Raw genomic sequence first — 21,975 nt, 5'->3', positions numbered from 1 at the left:
GACGTTGAAAAAAATTGGCAACAAAATGTTGCAAACATATGCAGCTATCTGAAGGCACTATCGGTTTTCATTTTGTTAATTTCATGCACATTTTATTTTACTATTTTGTTTTGTAGTGAATGAAATATACATAATAGAACAAGCATGAAAGGCAGGAGTAAGTGGTTGTACGAGTGAAATGAACAAGAGTACAAACATCACTTTGTGATACATCCTATTGCATGCTGTATGATGCAAGCTAGTTTTGCAAATACATACTGGCATTTATGGTAAATAACTTAACGTTTTGTGATTAAGGTATAGACACACGTTTAATTCATTTTTACAAAGATTTTGGTTTTATTTCAAAATTGGAGTCCGTACTGTATGATCTTTACATGTGGAAAAATGTCAAGACAATATTGTAGTAAGAAACGCTTAAAATATAGAAAAAATAGATTTTTTGCGAACTACGCGTACTGTTATATTCGGTTGTCTTAACTGTGTACGGATTAGTTAGGATAGAGACGCAGGGTCAACAGATTATGTTAATTTTTCTGATCTTGTCCGGCGCGCATGCGCACACTTTCCACCGTCCTGTGTGCATGACGTTCAATAACAATGGCTGCCGTAGTGACAAGCGGAAGCAGAGACGCGTAAAACGTAAGCGTGGTCGTAAGAAGAGAGTAAGTAAGATCATGGACCAGGCTACCAGAACAAAACTCAGATTGTCTGACTTGGAGTCATACTATAGCAACGTGGCAGAAGATGAGATGTCGGATACGAGTCTTTCTTCTTCCGACGAAGGTGGTTGATTATCAGATTCTCTCCACTGAAGTGAGTTCTCAAGCGTGAAAGTCAGCACAGAGTCTGTCTACCACAGAACGCTCATTCCGATGCGAAGTTCGGCGATAAGTGAACAAATTTGTGAATGAAACTGGTGGACGTGTCAAGCGATGTGTATGCATAAATTTTCATCTTCCAGGGCCCGGAAGCCGAACAGGCGCACGGGCCGAATGACGAACTTGAACAATCACTGCATTCCGTTACGCCGCGATGTCGAAATCAGTGTGTGCACTGAGACTCTCGCAAACGTAAAATATCGCAATTCACCTCCGAAGGGCGTAAAAGATACTTATAAACTGAAGAGAAACGGATTGATAGAGCTTGACAACCGTTTACAGTTACGGTAACAAGCTTAGACTCTAATTTGAGAAAAAAACAGATTAGCCGTAGCAGTGTTTGTTATGTAAGTTACTCGCCCTCATTACTCGTACATCTCAACAGTTTGTGTGTGTTTTTCCCGATTTTCTCGCTATTTATGATCGTCGGAAGGATATTTGATGTAAAATACAAAACATCTAGTCTCCTGCTTGATGCAAGATCGTGAACATGAATATAAATCGGCCGGAAAGTCATATCAACAATCAATTTTTGTACGTATAGGGTTGTTTACACAAATCTTTGATTATCTGTCTTCCATTTCGGCCTGACAAGCGTAACTTCAAAAGAAATTAGGTCGGAGTAGGGTGTACAGATCGGTCTGATTTTTTACCAGGTCACAGAAGCAATACATATCTGTAAAACGGTGTCTCAGATTTTGGTAAATTTTTGGAACAAGAGAAACTCTTGCTGAAGTGAACGAAACCCGGTAATTTATTCAAAAACCCAGAGTTGTTACTTTCACACCTTATTGTGCTGAAACTAAAGGGAGAGATTACGGAAAATACTACCCTTTTCAGAATTAGAGCGCGAAGCCACTGCAGTGAACTGCAATAAAACTGCTTACACTAATTAGTTTCAGCTGTAGCCGTGGCCACTTTGGTGTTGAACAAGGCTACTTGATAAAGACCAAAAAGTCTGCGTGTACAAAGGCGAAACTAGCTCTGTCCGAGGCTCGAATTGTAAATGAGAGTTTACGATTGGCACCCTTTGTTCAAGATTAAGATACAATGTAACATTACCATGCACTGGTCCATGTACAAATCTTTTTTATTTCAACTTCCCCAGACAAACTGTCTGCATGGGACATACAATGTTGTCGACTTTGCCAGCTGGCTACAGCTGAAACTAATTAGTGTGAGCAGTTTTATTGCAGTTCACTGCAGTGGCTTCGCGCTCTAATTCTGAAAAGGGTTGTAAACATATTTTTCATAATGTTGATATATAGGGCTAACAGAAAATATATAATGTGTGGGGTCCAAAAGTGAAATTTATTGAGAAAAATTGAGTTTAAATAAGTATCCTCTAACATGTGTCTATACCTTAAAAGCTCAGCAACCCTTTTTTAGCTCCACTGTCAGCGACGCGGAGCTTATCAAATAGGTTGATTTTCCGTCGTCGTCCGTCAACAATTGCCTTCTCCTCTGAAACCGCAAGTCCAATTGCTTTGAAATTTTATATGCAGCTCACTTGGGGTGACCTCATTTAAGTTTGTTCAAATCGTGGTGAAATTTGCATATTTGTATTTTGGGGGCATTTTTTGGTGTTTTTGGTAAAAAAATCTTCTTCTCTGAAACCGCTTGTCCGATTGCTTTGAAATTTGATATGCAGTTTACTTAGGGTGACTTCAGTCAGATTTGTTCAAATCGTGGTGAAATTTGCATATTGTATTTTTAAGGCAATTTTTGTCATTTTTGGTGAAATATCTATTTCACCAAAAGTACTGGTCTGATAGTTTTGAAATTTGGTATACAGGTTTCTATAGATGAACTAAGTAATATATATGGAATTTCTGATGAAATCTGTAATTTTGTATTTTTGGGGCAATTTTTGCCATTTTTGGTCAAAAAATGTGTATTTCCAAAACTACTCATCTGATAGCTTTGCAATTTGGTATACAGGTTCCTACAGATCACCTTAATGATATTTATGGAAATTATGATGAAATCTGCAATTTTGTAATTTTGGGGCAATTTTTGCCATTTTTGGTCAAAAAATGTGTTTCTCAAAAAGTACTGGTCTGATAGCTTTGAAATTTGGTATACAGGTTTCTACAGATGAGCTTAGTAATATATATGGAATTTCTGATGAAATCTGTAATTTTGTATTTTTGGGGCAATTTTTGCCATTTTTGGTCAAAATGTGTATTTCCAAATGCACTCATCTGATAGCTTTGAAACTTGGTATACAGGTTCCTACAGATAAACTAAATCATATCGGCCGCTAGGTTGCTTGTTTTCACATGTCCGCAAGCACGGTCAATGCGTTTGATCTGTGGTTTGTTGGCAAGTTTAAGATACGCCATGAGCTCATGTGACCTGGTGCATGATGATGGAGCGGACGTGAGCACGAGTTTGGCCGGCCGGGTGCTATATGTTCGTAGTGTTCCTAGTCTGGTACGAACGAGTCTGTGTAAAATAATCGCAATCATACCAATCCATAATCCAATAACACTAGGTCAAAATTTGCAAGACAATAGTTGTAAACATAGACACAAAACAGCACAGAACAGACAGTAAATAGACGGTACACAAACAAAGTCATATTCATGAAAGAAAGATATATGGACCTCTGGCCAGAAGACCAAGAAGTGATGTCAGGTGTTTCGAAAATAGTAAGCGCATCCTGCCCCACATGTGGCACCCGCCATATATCAATCTGTAAGTCAGATAGGTAGTGGTCACTAACTAAGGCCCCATGTCACCGATGCCATCAGTGATCATTTGTCGAAGAGAGATATCGTATTTATCAACCAGCTTGCGATACCTGCCAAAAAAGCGTTTGAATGTAGAGACAAGTCTTGCTCTGGTGTAACCTTGATTTAACAGTTTGAAAGAGAGATGGCCATGTCTCTCTACAAAATCAGCATATGAACAGCATACTCTTACATATCGAATAAGCTGGGAAATGGATACCCCATAAGCAGGTGAGAGTTGAATATTACTGATGAGGTGTGGAAAATTTATTATACTAAAGTTGAAATCATCTCTCTTGTCATATAGCCTAGTAGAAAGGTGTCCATTAGAGTCAAATTCAAGTAAAATGTCCAGATATGAAGAAGAAGAGGCCGTTTCTGTAGTTTCTTTCATCTCCAATTCTGGAGGATAAATCATAGCTTATGTTAAAAAAACACCATGACCTTCTGTGAACGCAAAGTAACTGACATGTCAACTTCATTGCCAACCCGAGTTCCCCAAGTCAACTTTATTGCCAACCCAAAGTCCCATAACGGTTTTCTTGGCTGTCACACATGTACAGAATTACTCAACAAGACGTCTTTTCAGCATGCAGCCGTCCTTCCTCCGCTGTTACAAACCATCTTTTTGTCCTGATAATAGTGATATGTAGCACAAGTACAATTTTCGAAGCAATTCTATCATACAAAGACATCGGGGATTTGAACAGAATTGAGTTTGAAAAAATGACTGAAAACGCCTCGTTCCAAGGCCAACGCACTATCTGTGTCAATGTCGCAGTACAGTTTTATCAATACAGCACACTAACATCTTGTTCGTCTCCAACCAAATGTGGCGGGTTTTTTATTTACGATTTGTGCAGGTACCTCATTGCCGTATTTTGTGCACGCTTACGGTTTATGTAAAAAATGCATCATAGAATCTCAGGAGTGATTCACGAATATAACCTCAAGAATCGCAAGCCAGTACTATCATAGCTTCAAAAATCGTGTAAGGTTGAAAGCAGTCGGCATGGGTCGGATTCGACCGGCTTTTCAGTGGTGAGCTACCACACCGTCCCATTGTCTGGGTCAACTTATGAATATGCGCACCTCATGAATACGTTTGCATATCTCATGAATATTCCTAGGCGGACGTCAGCGACCTGAGTCTCTGGTCGGAGCGCCGCGGAGTGACTCCGCTAGCCGGGCTGTTTGATTTTGACAAGGTCCCTCCCTTACTTGAATGCACAACATTCGATGGCCAACATTTCGTTGTATTTTTTATTTTGTCTGTCATATGATTAGTTTTTGAAAAGCAGAAAATCTAACATGATATTAAAACATTTGAATTTACATGCCACTTTCAAGACTTATGACAGTGTTATACACTTTTTCAGCCTCTAATGGGTCTTATTTCAAAGAAAACCTTTGGAAAACTCAGGATATTTTGAGATTGGGTTATTACACATTTGCAGCTATTTGAGCTTTAAACCATGTGACTATTCTAATACCAAGAATGTGCAATAAACTCAAAAAATATATAAATGTTTACTTCTCTGAAATGTTGATCATGACTGTTTTCAAATTTTGGCTGTAGAATCCTTGAGATAATCATATTCTGATATGTCAAAAATGTGACGTAAACAGAAATCTGGTTCTCTGATAGCTTTTTAGCTACACTGTCAGCAACAATGGTGATGAAATATGCAAATTTTATTTTTAGGCAATTTTTAGCTCACATTTAGTATACATATATAAGCCAAAAAGAGGTTATATGGAAGTCTGTGACATCTGTATGTATGTGTTTATATATGTATGTGTGTATGTATGTACGTACGTTAGTATATGTGGATGTATGTCCGTCCACATCAATAAAATCCTAAACCACAGCACATACTATCTTAGTATTTGGTGTACAGGTGCACCCAGGGTGGAGAGGTGAATTTTTTCAAATAAACGTGTCAATGTCAAAAATATGCAAATGAAGTAAAAAAAGAGAAAATCCAGCAAACTCTGTAACCACAGGCTAGATTTAGTTGAAACTTTAATGCAGGTTCTTTGTGGTGACTTCAGTTAGATTTGTTTAAATTGTGGCTAAATTTAAATAATTGCATTTTGGGGCAATTTTTTCCCTTTTAGGTCAAAACATCATCGTCTCTGAAATTGCTGGTCCCATTGCTGTGAAACTTTAATATGCATGCTTATAAGGTTGGCCTCTGTCAGATTTGTTCAAATTGCAGTCAAATTTTCATATGTGTATCTTTTTGGCAATTTTTCCTATTTTGGTCAAAAAATCATATTCTTTCAAAATTTTGGTTGGATTGCTTTGAACTTATTTAAGCATTCTACTGTTGGCGTCAGTTCAATTTGTTCAAATTGTGGTAAAATTTTCATATTTGTATTTTTGGGACTATTTTCCCATTTTGGTCAAAATATCATTCTCTCCAAAAGTTCTGGTTGGATTGCTTTGAAATTTCATAAGCATGATTCTAGGTTTGGCCTCAGTTCAATGTTTATATATTGTAATTTGGGGGGCATTTTTCCCATTTTCAGTCAAGAAATCATTCCGTTTTAAATTGATTTTCCAATTGTTTTGAAACTTGGTATGCATGTTCCCAGGGGTAAGCTTAGTGTGATGTGCTCAAATTGTGACAAAACATGGAATATTTAATTTTTGTGACAATTTTTTTCATCCAAAATATTGCCAAACATCTCATTTTAGCTCATATTTGGTATGTATATAAATACCTAAAAGAGGTTATATGGTGAGTCGGTGGCATCTGTATGTATGTATGTATGTATGTGCGGATGTACATGCAAAAGCTCCCAAATCGCCACACCTACAATCTTAGTATTTGTTAGCTCACATTTGGTATACCAATGTGAGGTTATCGTATAAGCTGAATCTGTTCATTTGCATCCATTTGCATGTCTGTATGTATGTATGTATGTATGTATGTCCGTCCATGTCAAAAACTCCTAAACCGCAGCACCTACTGTCTTAGTATTTGGTGTACAGGTGCACCTAGGGATGGAGATGTGAATTTGTTCAAATGAACTTGTCAATGTCAAAAATATACAAATGAGGGGGAAAAAAGGAAAACCCTTCAAATTTGCTAAAAACTCTGTAATCGTTGGTCAGATTGGGTGAAACTTGGCATGCAGGTTTCTGTAGGTATTCTATATTAGGTGTGTAAAAATTGGGATGAAATTTGCATGTTTCTATTTTGAGGTAATTTTTTCAGTTTTTTGTCAAAAAATCTTTTCTCTGAAACTACTTGTCCGATTGCTTTGAAAGTTGGTATACATGTTCCTCAGGATGACCTCAGTCAAGTATACAAATTGAATTGAAATTTTCATATTTGTAATTTTGGGGCAATTTTCTGAATTTTTGGTCAAAATTTTTTTATCCAAAAACTATTAATCTGATAGCTTTATATTTGGTATACAGATGCCCAGGGATGGCAATAGTTGGATATATGGAAATTGTCCAGAAATATGCAAATTTGTATTTTTAAGACAATTTTGTCATTTTTGGTCAAGAAAACATATTTTTAGCTCCCATAGCCATATGTATATATGGCAATGGAAGCTATTCTTATAGGCTAGGGAAATGTCTGTATGTCTGTATGTCTGTGTGTCTGTATGTCTGTATGTCTGTCCGTCAACATCAAAAACTCCAAAACCGCTGTACATTTCATCTTGATATTTGGTGTGTACATGGATGATGGGCTGTAGATGAGATTTTGTTCAAATGAAGTTGTCATTGCCAAAAATATGCAAATTAAGTGAAAAAATGTAAAAACAGTCAAAATTGAAAAAACTCAATAACCACTGAGCAGATTACATGAAAAATTAGCATGTAAGTACTTTGGGCTGACATGAAATGATTGTGCAAATCTTGGGTCAGTATCTTGGACTTGCTATTTTTCATGAATTTTTTTGTAATTTTCTCCATTTTTGGTCAAAAAATCTTCTTCTCTGAAACCACAAGTCCGATTGATTTGAAGCTTGGTATGGAAGTGCATAGGAGTGACCTTTCCCAAATTTGGGCAAATCGTGTTGAAATTTGCGTATATTTTAGTTTACACGTCCATAGACTCCCATGTATAAGGCGGATCTCCATAGACTCCCATGTATAAGGCCACGAAAAATAAAAATTTAGTTTCTCATATTGCAAAAAGGATGTAGTGACACAATTTTTAGTCCCCGTGGATGAAGTCCAGTGGGCTTATAGATTGGGTCATGTCCGTCTGTTCGTCCATCCGTGAGTCCATCCGTTCATGCAGATATCTCGGATATTTTGACAAAATGTCACGTGACCTTAGTGACCTTTGACCTGAAATATACATATTTGTCCATTACTCAGTAACCACAAGTGGTACACCCTTCATATATGGTATGATGGGACACCTTATGACGCCACATATTGTACCTCATTAATTATGCACATATCTAATTTTGAGCGAGCCAATAGAGCTAGAGGTCTGATTTTTGGTATATAGGGATAACTTAGCAAAACAATTTTTTTGACAAAATGTCACGTGACCCCGGTGACCTTTGACCTCAAATATACATATTTGTCCATAACTCAGTAACCACAAGTGCTACACCCTTCATGTATGGTATGATAGGACACCTTATGACGCCACATATTGTACCTCATTAATTATGTGCATATCTAATTTTGAGCGAGCCAATAGAGCTAGAGGTCTGATTTTTGGTATATAGGGATAACTTAGCAATACAATTTTTTTGACAAAATGTCACGTGACCTCGGTGACCTTTGACCTCAAATATACATATTTGGCTATAACTCAGTAACCACAAGTGCTACACCCTTCATGTATGGTATGATGGGACACCTTATGATGCCACATATTGTACCTCATTAATTATGCACATATCTAATTTTGAGCGATCCAATAGAGCTAGAGGTCTGATTTTTGGTATATAGGGATTACTTAGCAATACAATTTTTTTGACAAAATGTCATGTGACCTCGGTGACCTTTGACCTCAAATATACATATTTGTCCATAACTCAGTAACCACAAGTGCTACACCCTTCATATTTGGTATGATTGGACACCTTATGACACCACATACTGTACCTCAATAATTATGCACATATCTCATTCTGAGCAAGCCAATAGAGCTGGATGTCTGATTTTTGGTATATAGGGATAACTATAGGACAGAAATTTTTTTCACCAAATGTCATGTGACCTCGATGACCTTTTACCTAAAATATATGTTTATGTCAATAAATAAGTAACCACAAGTGCTATGTCCTTTGTATTTAGTAGGATGGGAGACCTTATGACAACACATGCTTTACGTCATTAATTATGTACACATCTAATTCTGGGCAAGCGAATAGAGCTAGAGATCTGATTTTTGGCATATAGGGATTAATTAGCAATATAATTTTTTTTTTCAAAATGTCATGTGACCTCGATGACCTTTGACCTTGATTATACATATATATGCATATCTCAGTAACCACAAGTTCTATACCCTCCAATTTTGATAGGGTATTAGACCTTAAGATGTCACATCTTGTACCTCATTTATAATGCGCATATGTATTTCTTGGCTGGCCAATACTGCTAGAGGTCTGATCTTTTTTCCCGATTTAGAACCATAACTTAGACATGCCTCATGTGTTTCAAATTGGGAACAACGACATAGACCTATGTGCCCATAGATCTCAACATATACACTCCAGTGATACTTCTTAATGACCACATTTCCTGCCCCATCAAGACTAATACTCCTATTACAAGTGGGGACTATGTCATTGGAAATGACTTGTTGAGTTAATGGTTGTATCACAGTATTCGATATATCTAATTCTGTATTTTTTCCATTTTATATTCTGAATAAATACATTAACATATTTCACTGTCTCCGGTACATTACATTTAAGTATTTTCACTTCATGCACTTTATCCCTTTCACACATGTTCAAATATCTGACCAGAGAACAAACACTAAATAGTCCAGGATGGGAGCTACAGTGTCATTGACGTTATTTTTAAAACAATTTTGTCATTTTTGGTCAAGAAAACTTGTTCTCAAAAACTGCTTGTCTGATAGCTTTGTAGTTTGGTATAAAAGTCCTGAAGGATGTTATCTCCTGCTCAAAGTGTTGGGAAACCCCAAATTTGTATAATTTTGGTAATTTTTCTCAGTCTGTGACCATAAATGACCTATACCAACCCAGGATTTGTTGTGAGACCATGGTTAAAGCTGTGAACATAATTTTGTCATATTTGATATCAATTTGTAGTGAAATTTGATCCAGAAAACAAACCTGAGTTTAATTTTTATCACAACTAGAAGTTGTGATATAGGGGTAGTTTCAACTGGTGTTAGATGTCGTCCATTTTCCGTAAACGACAAAAAGTCAAAAACTGCTGAACAGACTGCGTTGATATTTGGTACCGATATTCAGACTGGTTCCAAGGTTCTGATTCCGAAAAATGGAGCCAAACGGAGCGGCGGTTATATAGTTTGGGGAAATTTCTAACACCCCTTTTTAACTAATTGATTTTAGGGGTCTTTCATATATGTAGTTTTGGAATGTACACCAATCCTGCATTGTGGACTGTTTTATGAGTTGTGGAACGAAATTAGGTTTTGATATATGTTAGAAATATGCAGGATGGCTGATTCGAAGTATAAGAGATTTCTATGCTCTTTTGGGCATCAAAAGCAATAAAAAAAAACATATTTCATAGTTTAGATTCTCACTTTTGAGATGACCCTAGGCATTTGTTAAGTAAACGTCCTTGAGTCAATATACAGACTTTGACATTCCAGAGATTAAGTATCCACGACCTCACATGTTACAGTCTTTCACTACCATGGTATGGCCCAAACCCATTGTTATCAATGGTGAGTGTGGACCTGTCTACAGGAAATTGGGGTGAACAGGTTAGACAATGACGTTACAAGTTGTAGGTTAGTTATCAAGGTAGCACCAGCATAGAGTCCTGAGCATCTGTCCATGTGTTCTCACAGGAAATTACAGGGAAAAAAAATTATTTGAGAAGTTTCTCTCCTTTAAATAGAAGCTCATGGCACACTTGTTATATATTACAAACAATGGGACACCGGAGGTCTCGAGACAGTATGTATGTGTGTATGTATGTATGTATGTACGTACGTACAGTATGTCCGTCAACATCAAAAACACGCAAACCACTGCAGCATGTTTCAGCTTGGTATTTGGTGTCTAAATGCATCCTGGGCTATAGATTGGACTTTGTTCAAATGAAGTCTTCATTGCCAAAATTATGCAAATGAGCTTAAAATATGTGAAATGGTCAAGAATTAATAACTCTAGAACCGCTGTTTTGATTGCTTTGAAAATTTGTGCAAGTACCTTAGGTGAACCTTATACAGTTTTATGAATATTGTGAAGAAATCCGTAATTTTGTATTTTTGCTGAATTTTTTGGTGATTTTTCTCATTTTCAGTAAAAATTCTTCTCTGAAACTGCCAGCCAATCACTTTCAAATTTGGGTTGGATCTCTGCGCAGGTGTTACTCTTCTAATTTGTTGAAATTATGACAAAATTGGAAAATTACTATTTTGGAGCAATTTTGTCATTTTTGGTCAAAAAATCTTAAACAGTATTTTCTTTTAAAACCCCTGGACAGGCAGCTTTTATATTTGGTACACAGATGTACAGAGATGACAATAGTTAGATATGAAATTGTCCTGAAATATACAAATATGTATTTTTAAGACAATATTGTCATTTTTGGTCAAGAAAACTTGTTCTCAAAATAACTTGTTTGATAGCTTTGTAATTTGGTATAAAGTCCTGAGGGATGTTATTAGATAAATTTTCTGCTCAAAGTGATGTGAACCCCCATATTTGTATAGTTCAGGTAATTTTCTCAGTTTGTGACCTTAAATGACCTACACCAACCCAGGATATATTATGATACAGTTTCGAAGGCTGTGAACATAATTTTGTCATATTTGGTATCAATTTGTAGGAAAATTTGATTGAGAAAACAAAGCTGAGGTAAATTTTTTCATTGCAGACTAATTTTTGCAACTACTCTATGTAAGACATGGAAGAACTGATGAGAAATTTGGATCCAGGATAATTCCAGATGTTATAATCACTGTCCACAGTGGAAGGCATTTCACTATCTGTAACTAACTTACGTGCTGTTTACATTAGAATGATAACACTCATCCATTGTAATTAAAAACTCCCCCAAGGTTGTAAATATATTTCCTGTCATCTGGCGTTATGTAATACCAAGGGATGGAACATTTGATATTCAGGAGGGGGTAGGGTCTAGAAGATTGATGAGGTAGCATTACTTTTTTACCAGATCCCTTGTACATTTTTTTTACCACTCCCACCTTTTCTTTTTATCAAGCCTTCTCTGTCTATTTTTTGTTGTTGACATTTGCTTATGCGTTTAGGATCTGCTTGTCCCATTGCTATAGAAGTCGATATGCATGTTTCCAAAGATGACCTCGAGTTCCTACCTTTCAGACCTTATTTGCTTTTGTCATTCTTGTTTTTCTGGTTTAAATATTTCTTGAATAGACCAATTCAAACTGAATGTGAGCACACTGTCCTTGACAGTGATTTTTATCACAACTGGAAGTTGTGATATAGAGGTGGTTTCAACCGGTGTTTGATGTCGTCCATTTCCGTAAACGACAAAAAGTCAAAAACTGCTGAACAGACTGCACTGATATTTGATACCGATACATAGACTGGTTCCAAGGTTCCAATTCCGAAAATGGAGCCAAACGGAGCGCCGGTTAGATAGTTTTGGGAAATTTCTACCCCCCCCCTTTTTATCTAATTGATTTTAGGGGTCTTTCATATATGTAGTTTTGGAATGTACACCAATCCTGCATTGTGGACTGTTTTATGATTTGTTGAACAGAAATGAGGTTTTGATGAATGTTAGAAATATGCAGGATGGCTGATTCGAAGTATAAGAGATTTCTATGGTCTTTTGGGCATCAAAAGCATTAAAAAAACATATTTCATAGTTTAGATTCTCACTTTGAGATGACCCTAGGCATTTGTTAAGTAAACATCCTTGAGTCAATATACAGACTTTGACATTCCAGAGATTAAGTATCCACAACCTCACATGTTACAGTCTTTCACTACAATGGTATGGCCCAAACCAATTGTTATCAATGGAGAGTGTGGACTTGTCTACAGGAAATTGGGGTGAACAGGTTAGACAATGACGTTACAAGTTGTAGGTTAGTTATCAAGGTAGCACCAGCATAGAGTCCTGAGCATCTGTCCATGTGTTCTCACAGCAAATTACAGGGAAAAAAAATTATTTGAGAAGTTTCTCTCCTTTTAAATAGAAGTATATTACAATTTAAACCTGTCATGGATAGATTGCTCTCAAATGATCTGAAACACAGTTATTGCCCATTAGCAACAAATCCATAGCAAGATTTATGTAAAGTTCATGAACTTACACGAGGTATTAGACAAAAGATGACCATGACTTTGCTACTTTTCAACATTTATTTCAATCAGATTTCCCCAGCTTAGTTTATAATTTTGTAATCTTAATTACTGTCAACTTAGCTTTACTAACTTATTCATACCTCATTATTCTTACACTACTGTTATACCTTATAACCACAAAATTTCAAGAGATGCATATATGATTGTCACTTAACAAACAATTTACAAATATGTCTTCTGCTTTTTCTCCATATACATATACATGTCTCTTTTCTTATAAAAATGAGCTTAAAATCGCAATGTGAAAAATAGTCTTTCAGCTATATGTTGCTCATTGACTTCGTGGTCTGTCTAATTCACAGTGAGTGTGGTTGTTGATAAATGCCGATAATACTAGGCGGTCATTATGTCCAAGCGCCATTGGCGGTATTTTTAACATAATGACCATAGGTCATTAATACATCTGGAAGTTGTAATATAGGGTTAGCTTCAACCGGTGGTGGACAGTGTCCATTTTCCGTAAACGACAAAAAGTCAAAAACCGCTGAACAGACTGCATTGATATTTGGTAGAGATATTCAGACTAATTCCAAGGTTCCGATTCCGAAAAATGGAGCCAAACGGAGCAGCAGGTTAGATAGTTTTGGGAAATTTCTAACCCCCCTTTAACTAATTGATTTTTGGGTGAATGTTACAAATATGCAGGATGGCTGATTCAAAGTATCAGAGATTTTCATGCGCTTTTGGTAATAAAATTGATAAAAAACAACATATTTAATGTTTTAGATTTCTCACATTTGTTATGACCCTTAACATTACAGACTTGATGACATAACTAGCTGCTAGACCTGTTTACTGGCACATTGATTTAAAGACAAAGATCGTTTTATTTTGTAATAAGGATGTGTGATTTCGTAAAACATAGTCTATTAGCCTGGAAATGTGATTTTTGCGAATATTGCTTACCCCACTGACAAACAATGTGGTTTGAAAATGGCTGGAATTCGCTACTTCGGGACTTTGTTTTCTGTGTGCATTTACTGACAAACTCCAAACCCGCAGCACCTACCCATTCAGTATTTCATGTACAGGTGTACCCAGAGATAGAGTAGTTTCACAATGTGCCAGTTGTGATCAAGTGCCATTGGCGCTATTTTTGATTTTTTAATACTGTTCAGTGTTTATATATTGAATAAAATTTGCTTACAGTTAAAATCCATACTTGTCCCATATCACTTTTTCCCCAGATGTCAGCTACAAATACCAGGTGGCTATTTTTTAACATTTGAAGTGCAGGCAAAATCAACAACTTCTCCTCTATGTCCGTATATATAGAGCTAACCCATTCAAACTCCCATATGGGCAAGAGTATATGTGCCAGTGAAAACTCTTCTTATAGGTTTGAGATTGCCTGTCTTTGAGTTGGTCTGTATGATATGATTGTGTGGGTGTGTGTACATGTACTGACAAACTCCAAACCCGCAGCACCTACCCATTCAGTATTTCATGTACAGGTGCACCCAGAGATAGAGTAGTTTCACAATGTGCCAGTTGTGATCAAGTGCCATTGGCGCTATTTTTTCATTTTGGACCAATGTTTACAACTTTTCCATGTAAGACACACAAGAACTGATAAGAAATTTTGATCCAGGATAATTCCAGATGTCATAATCACCCCCACAGTGGAAGGCATTTCACCATCTGCAACTAACTTAAGTGCTGTTTACATTCCAATGACAGCACTGATAACATTTAAAAAATCCCCAAGGTTGTGAATAACTCACCTACTGTACATTTCCCCACTCTCTCACCTTTTCTTTTTGTCAAGCCTTCTCTGGCTGATTTTTTTATTGGCATTTGCTAATGTATGTAGGATCTGCTTGTCCCATTGCTGTAGAAGTTGATATGCATGTTTCTAAAGTTTACCTCCAGTACCTATGTTGCAGACCTTATTTGCTTTTGTCATTCTTGTTTTTCTGGTTGTACTGTGTAGAAATCATTGTCATAACATCAATGTAGAATTTTGCTGCACTGAACAGATAGAAACAACATTCATCGTTGATCTTTGGTACCAATACTAGTATGTACCAATTCCAATCAAATGTGAGCAACACCGTATCATTGGCGGTATTTTTGTACAGGTAGACCCGGGGTTGAGATGTGACATTGTTCAAATGAACATGTCAGTGTCAAAAATATGCAAATGAGGTAAGAAAAAGGGGAAATCCTGCAAATGTGCAGGAGTGGTGGTAGTAACTGAAACAGCCTACACATCTGAGTCAGAGCTTCTGTGATCTCTAACCTATTTGTATGCAGTGTACCTATTATGTGTGGGAGTGGTGGCAGTAACTTGAAACAGCTTATGAGTCATTTCCTGTCATTGTTCATGAACTGTTACATATTGGCAGACCTGCTCAAACTAAGAGGGATTGTGTTGAAACATTCCTCTGCTAAGCATGTTGCTAAAGTTGACCTCCAGTACCTAAAGTTTCAGACCTTATTTACTTTTGTCATTCTTGTTTTTCTGGTTTAAATATTTCTTGAATGGACCAATTCAAACCAAATATGAGCACACTGTCCTTGACAGTATTTTTGAATTCTCTGGCTGAATTACAATAACTTGAGAACTGCTGCACATTACACCTTTGTGTTTGGTGTAGGTGTATGCTTAATTGTAAATGGGAATTAGTTTGAGTGAAGTTATCATTGGCAAAAAGTATGATAAACAAAAAAGTGTAAACTTAGTGAAAATGCCAGTCACTCTGTGTCAAAATTTTATATTTTGTTGATATTTTATGACACACAACCAAAGACCGCCAAGTCAATAAAAAGTTGTTTTCTTAAATATTACTGCTTAATGAATACCAAATATTGTTTACATTAATTTCCTGCATAAATACAATATCAGAAGAGGACATCTTCACCTTGGTATTCCGTATGGAATATTGTATCATTAATTTTGATATACCAGGCTACATGATGTTGAACGCCTGTTTGTGTGTCCATTGCAACAGTTGGCAACCATTACATACTTCGCCTTGGTATTTGATGGACTATGCATCAAAATGTGTTCAAATGCACTTGACATTATGATTATTACAAGCTAAGGTCCATAGAAGCTTTTAAATGTTGTATATACACTCACTCTGGCCTGCCACATTGAACCAAATGTTTGAGTGTTTTCACCATTACAGTAATGTCACATTGTGAGCAGGGCACTGAAAGTCTTGCTTTGACGCAACTCACATTGATAAGTTATAGTTTGTGTTAATCTGGCTGTGCTTGACATTGCTTTAAGAGTTTCATCTAATGTATCATTTGTTTTCTAGCTGATGTGTTGTCTGAAGACATCATCATAAAATGGTACAAAGATGCACATTTGGCCAAAGGAAAGAGTGTATTCCTACAACAGATGCAGAAATTTGTAGAATGGCTTCAAAATGCAGAGGAAGGTAGGTAGATGTATTTCACACCTACACAAGCGATTGTGCAATACCTTAGTCCAACCTTAGTCAAAGCTTATATGAAGCTTGGCGCCGAAGCTCAGTACAATGGTAAGCGTGCCGACCTTAATTAGTTCCAGAGACCAGCTCTGGAACTGTTAGTTTTTGCTCACTTTCCTTCTTTCTTCTTTCTTTCTTTCTTCTTACTTTCTTTCTTTCTTTCTTTCTTTCTCTATTTCCGGTTTTACTACCGTAGAACATGCTATACACAAATTTTACCTTAATTACCCAGAATGCATTGCGACACGCTTATGACGTCATCGCTCAGCTCGGACGGGTTTTACGGGCATTTCTTGTTTATTTATTTATTTATATTTTATTTGGCATTGCTCAACTATCATATTGCGTTCAGTTATTAATAATTCTAGCTTTCTTTCGCTTTGTTTTTTGTTGCTTTTTGATTTTATTTTTCTCTAAATACCCGCCGTACGTGGCGCTATACTGGTTCGCCGCGAATGCTCATGAGACAACATGGCGGCGTATCGATGGCCTCGCTCGCACATAGAGAGAAAAATAGCCTTTCCCTAAGTTTACAAGCGCGGCTGGGCACATCGTGTACCTAGGCGAGGTGGGTGTGCTCTAAAACGATGACCAATGCAAAATTTGGACTCAAAATCGGCTGTTTTGGCGGAGAAACTGCCCGCCGTATTTCTGAGGAGCCACCAGCGGTTTTTCCTATATCAGTCTGCGGGGCTGTGGTGGGAGGCCATTTAACGCCGGTAACACACAGCCCTGCCATGCAGAGCTAGGCATTCATAGTGAACATACTGTCTGTCATGCACCGGCATGCGTTGGCTGCACGTAAAAGCAACTCAACTTTCCAAGATCAAATGGTCAGTATCTTGTGAAAACAGCGACATAGCAATGAAAATTGTTTTAGTCTGTGCTTTTAATCACATGAAAATGCATGTGGCTCAATTTCAACGGCCTAGGTCCGATGTTTCCTCTCGTCTGATCATCGTCGTAAATGACACGGCTCTTTACGGCAACAACTCAGCGCTACCCGTCAAGCGATTGATTTTTGCGTAGGTCAGCGGAGCGAAAATTATTGCTCTGGCTCGCGAGAATGTCGTCTGATAAACATTTCCGTGCGTTGTCGCCCCCGTATGTATCTGTTGCGTTTTACCGTACATGTAGGCATTTGTAATCTGTGTACTGTAATTCCCCGGACTGCCTTGCTTTTAGTTGTATTATGGTGTTTACTGCTATCAGCCCTGAATATTAAAATCCAAAGCACTCTTTCATTCTGCACCTATCTTTGTCACACATTCTCTTGTTTCTTCCGCTGCTCTGGTCTCTGGAACTTCGCTTTTGCTTGCAAATGCTTTCTAGTTTAAGACTGGTTTGCCCAAGATTTGCTGAAGCTTATTCTTGCATACCTTTATTGAAACTTAGGCAACTAACATTTATGAAAGCTTAAACTTCCAAATCTTGTTCCAAACTTGGGCAGTAAACCTTGGGCCGAACTTTACGGATAAGCTTTTAATCGTCCTCTTTTCTACGGTATATAGCTTTGGGTCCCTTGACCCAGCATTTGTTCAAAGGGTATTTTTTGCTCAGTAGAGGGAGCCAATTTTGCTGCCGAGTCTTGGCAAATTATTGGTTTGAAAGTTATAATCACATGATGTAAGTAAAAATATAGACCAGTAATCAGGCTTTGGATAAAATAAACACATGAACGCCTTGAAAATTTGTTTGTGTTGAGACCGACATCTTGCCACGGACATCTTTTGTCGTTCACGGTCCAGTATGCCCGGAGCTTTCAATTTCATGTCTTCTCTGCTACTGAAGAGTGCAGCTTGGTTGACTGCATCATGACTTTTATGAATTAACCGCTATATGACAAGTTTCTTGTTGACAAGGTTTAATACTGATGTACTGAATTATGCCGAGTATAGCCATAAATGAGCCACAAAAATCCGACTACACTTCTGAAAATACACGACAGCGAAGGTGCACACACCACACTTTATGATTCGTTGTGACTCATAAAGTTTGTGATCCTGTTCATTGTAAGTTTTTGACACAAATCATATTGATAGTAAAGATGCTCCAAAGAAAGACAAACTTTCATGCAGGTCCTTTAAACAAGTTTAGCCATATTTAGGCAAGTCAGTGACAAAAATATATGAGCAGACGATATAAATACCTTTGAAATTATTTATTCGTATATTGTAACAAAATTTACACAGTATACAAGTTACGAAGCTGTACTCACTTCTCCTTTCTAAGATGATAAATTGGCATATGGGACGTGTAAGGACGTGGATAATTCTTGAAGATGAAGTGACTGGCACAACTACATCCACATTGCATATGTACATAGATGCCGTACAGATTTCTGTAGATTTTTCTCCGTGCGCTGCGCGAGGTTGATTTTGACCTGATTTTGGAAAGCTTCGTAATTTTCATGAAGAGCTGTGAGTATTTTTCAGAGTACGAAAATTACTCACTTTACACACTCCAGCCTATGTTTCAGATTTAACGCGGTACTTTACATACATACATATAAACATCCTTCAAATTATGGAAACCCGGATTGACATTTTAATAATTAAATTGTTTAATCTGAAATTGTACCACAAACACCCAGTAAACTGGAATGGCCCAAAAGCAGAACAAGTGAAACGGTTGCCATCACTCCTCGCAACCAACTTTCTATACGAGTACAGCGCAAATAAACAAGAGCCTATGTCTGTTGATTTCATATCCAATATCGGAACGTCACCAGGGAAATGATCATAACCAGTGTATGCATGTATGATAAAGTAGTTACTACATATATTGTGTCCACATTTTGACACGGTACTCGAATACAACGCAATATCGATCAAACTTTGTGTCTGCGTTTTCCGGCCATTCGGAAAGCTTCGTTGTTTGCCCTTGGGTGAAGGTTAAAATGCCAAGCTTCACTGAAGCTTAATCCCAGGTACGCTTGATTTAAGATTTGGCAAAATCCTGCTCCAAGCTTTGGACACAATCCTTATCTCAAGATTTGCAAAAAAGATTGGATTAATCTTTTTAGTCCCCACGGACACTGTCCGGGGGGACTTATAGGTTTGGTCATGTCCATGCGTGCGTCCATCCGTTCATGCAGATATCTCAGAGATGCCAGGAGCAATTTCATTCAAACTTGGTACAAGGATTACTTCATATGTCATACAGATGCACATCAATTTGTTTTGTGATACGATCCAATATGGCTGCCAGGCGGCCATTTTATTACGATTTTTTCATGTACAGAGCCATTACTTAGGCATGTGTCAACCGATTTATTCAAAATTGGTACAAGGACATTGACCAATGAAATAGATATGCACACCAATTTGTTTTGTGATACGATCCAGTATGGCCGCCGTGTGGTCATTTTATTATGATTTTTTCATGTCAAGAACCATAACTCAGACATGTATCAAGCGAATTTATTCAAAGTTGGCACAAGGAGATTTACCAATGTCATATATATGCATGTTAATTTGTTTTGTGATACGATCCAATATGGCTGCTGTGCGGCCATTTTATTACGATTTTTATTAGCTCCCATATAATATGCATATGTATATATGCAAATGGGAGGTATTCGTATAAGGTGGAAAAATGTCGTCTGTATGTATGTATGTATGTATGTATGTATGTATGTCCGTCCACATCAAAAACTCCTAAACCGTAGCACCTACTGTCTTAGTATTTGGTGTACAGGTGCACCTAGGGGTGGAGATGTGAATTTGTTCAAATGAACATGTCAGTGCCAAAAATATGCAAATGAGGGGGAAAAAAGGAAAAATCCTGCAAATGGCTAAAACTCAGTAAGCAGTGGTCAGATTTGGTTGAAACTTGGTATGCAGATTTCTTTAGGTATTCTAAAGTATGTGTGCAAAAATTGGATGAAATTTGCATGTTTGTATTTTTAGGGTATTTTTTCAGTTTTTAGTCAAAAAATCTTGTTCTCTGAAATTGCTCGTCTGATTGCTATGAAACTTCATATTCATGTTCCTCAGAATGACCTCAGTCATGCTTGTGCAAATTGTATTGATATTGTCATATTTGTAATTTTGGGGCAATTTTCCCAATTTTTGATAAAAAAAAAATTTATCCAAAAACTACTGATTTGATAGCTTTGATATTTGGTATACAGGTATCTAAGATTAATCCCAATATAATGTATTGAAGGTATGTTGAAACTGGCAATTTTTTTTAATTTTTGGGGCAATTTTTGCCTTTTTTGGTCAAAAAAATTTTCTCCTAAAACTTGTGATCTGGTAGCTTTGATATCTAGTGTACAGGTTCCTAGGGTTTATGTTAATGAGATATATTTAAAATTAGGATGAAATCTGCAATTTTGTATTTTGGGGGGCAATTTTTCTCATTTTTGGTCAAAAAATTTATTTCTCAAAATTTATAAGTCTGATTGCTTTGATATTTAGTAAATTGGTTCTTAGGGTTTTTGTTAATAAGATATATTGAAATTAAGTTGAAATCCGGAATTTTGAATTTTTGGGGCAACTTTGCGAAACTGTCAGTTTTACTGGGATATCTTTCATTTTGTATTTTTAAGATTTTTTTTGGTAATTTTATACCTACTGGAATAAGAGTATATAATGTGTTGATTTAGTAAGCATTTGATATGGTTAACTTTATTTGGTGTTGAAATGCGGTAAAAAAATCCTGGCAGATTTTGAAAAAATTCCAAACAAATGCCAATAAAAAATTCAGCCAGAGAAGGTTTGATAAAAAGAAAAGGTGGGAGAGTGGGGAAAAAAGAATGTACAATGGATCGGATAAAAAAGATGATGTACCTCACCGATCTTCCAGACACCATCCCTCATCAAATGGTCCACCCCATGTATTTTTGTGCGTAATTAACCATGCAGTGTATTTTTTTAAGATGTCAAGTTAGATAAGGATTTGAAAGGAATAGTCAAGTTCACCACAGTTTAACTTTATCTCTTGTGTCATCATCCTTGTGTACTTGGTTAAGTTTGTAAGTTGCTCCAGATGTGGATGCACCAGCTGTTCTGGAAGAAAACAATGTTTACTTTTCCCTGTATAGGGTTTTCTGAGTAATGATTTTATGTTGAAATTTCTCCATGTATCTGGTGTATGGGCAAAGTGTAAACATTGGTTGCATGTTATGTATTTCAGTCCATGTCAAATATTGTAAATGAAAAATCAAGAACAGTTTACTGTGTGCTTGTAAAAGATAACATATTTGTCAATACATAAACTGCCTTGCAGATTGATTGTCTGAAATATTATCACAGAAGTAGAAAAGGAAAAGAAACTAATCAAATTGCTGTAACATATTCACTCTCAGTGCCTGTATAGGCCTATACTTAACTATTTTATCATTACATTCAGCTGTTTGTTATATCTTTATCACTCTCCATGGGC

At 36.8% G+C, this 21,975-nt stretch overlaps 1 protein-coding gene across 1 annotated transcript in view; it reads left to right on the top strand.

Annotated features, from left to right (window-relative positions):
- Window positions 1-21,975, top strand: part of LOC139124776 (eIF5-mimic protein 2-like) — a 162,730-nt gene that overhangs the window by 115,131 nt on the left and 25,624 nt on the right. Inside the window, 1 exon segment of the mRNA XM_070690888.1 lies at window positions 16,411-16,533. Coding sequence (XP_070546989.1) covers window positions 16,411-16,533 — 123 coding nt within the window.

This window comes from Ptychodera flava, assembly GCF_041260155.1.
Source record: "Ptychodera flava strain L36383 chromosome 23 unlocalized genomic scaffold, AS_Pfla_20210202 Scaffold_24__1_contigs__length_23054250_pilon, whole genome shotgun sequence".
Classification (NCBI taxonomy): Eukaryota; Metazoa; Hemichordata; class Enteropneusta; family Ptychoderidae; genus Ptychodera; species Ptychodera flava.
This window is presented reverse-complemented; position numbering and strand designations above follow the sequence as displayed.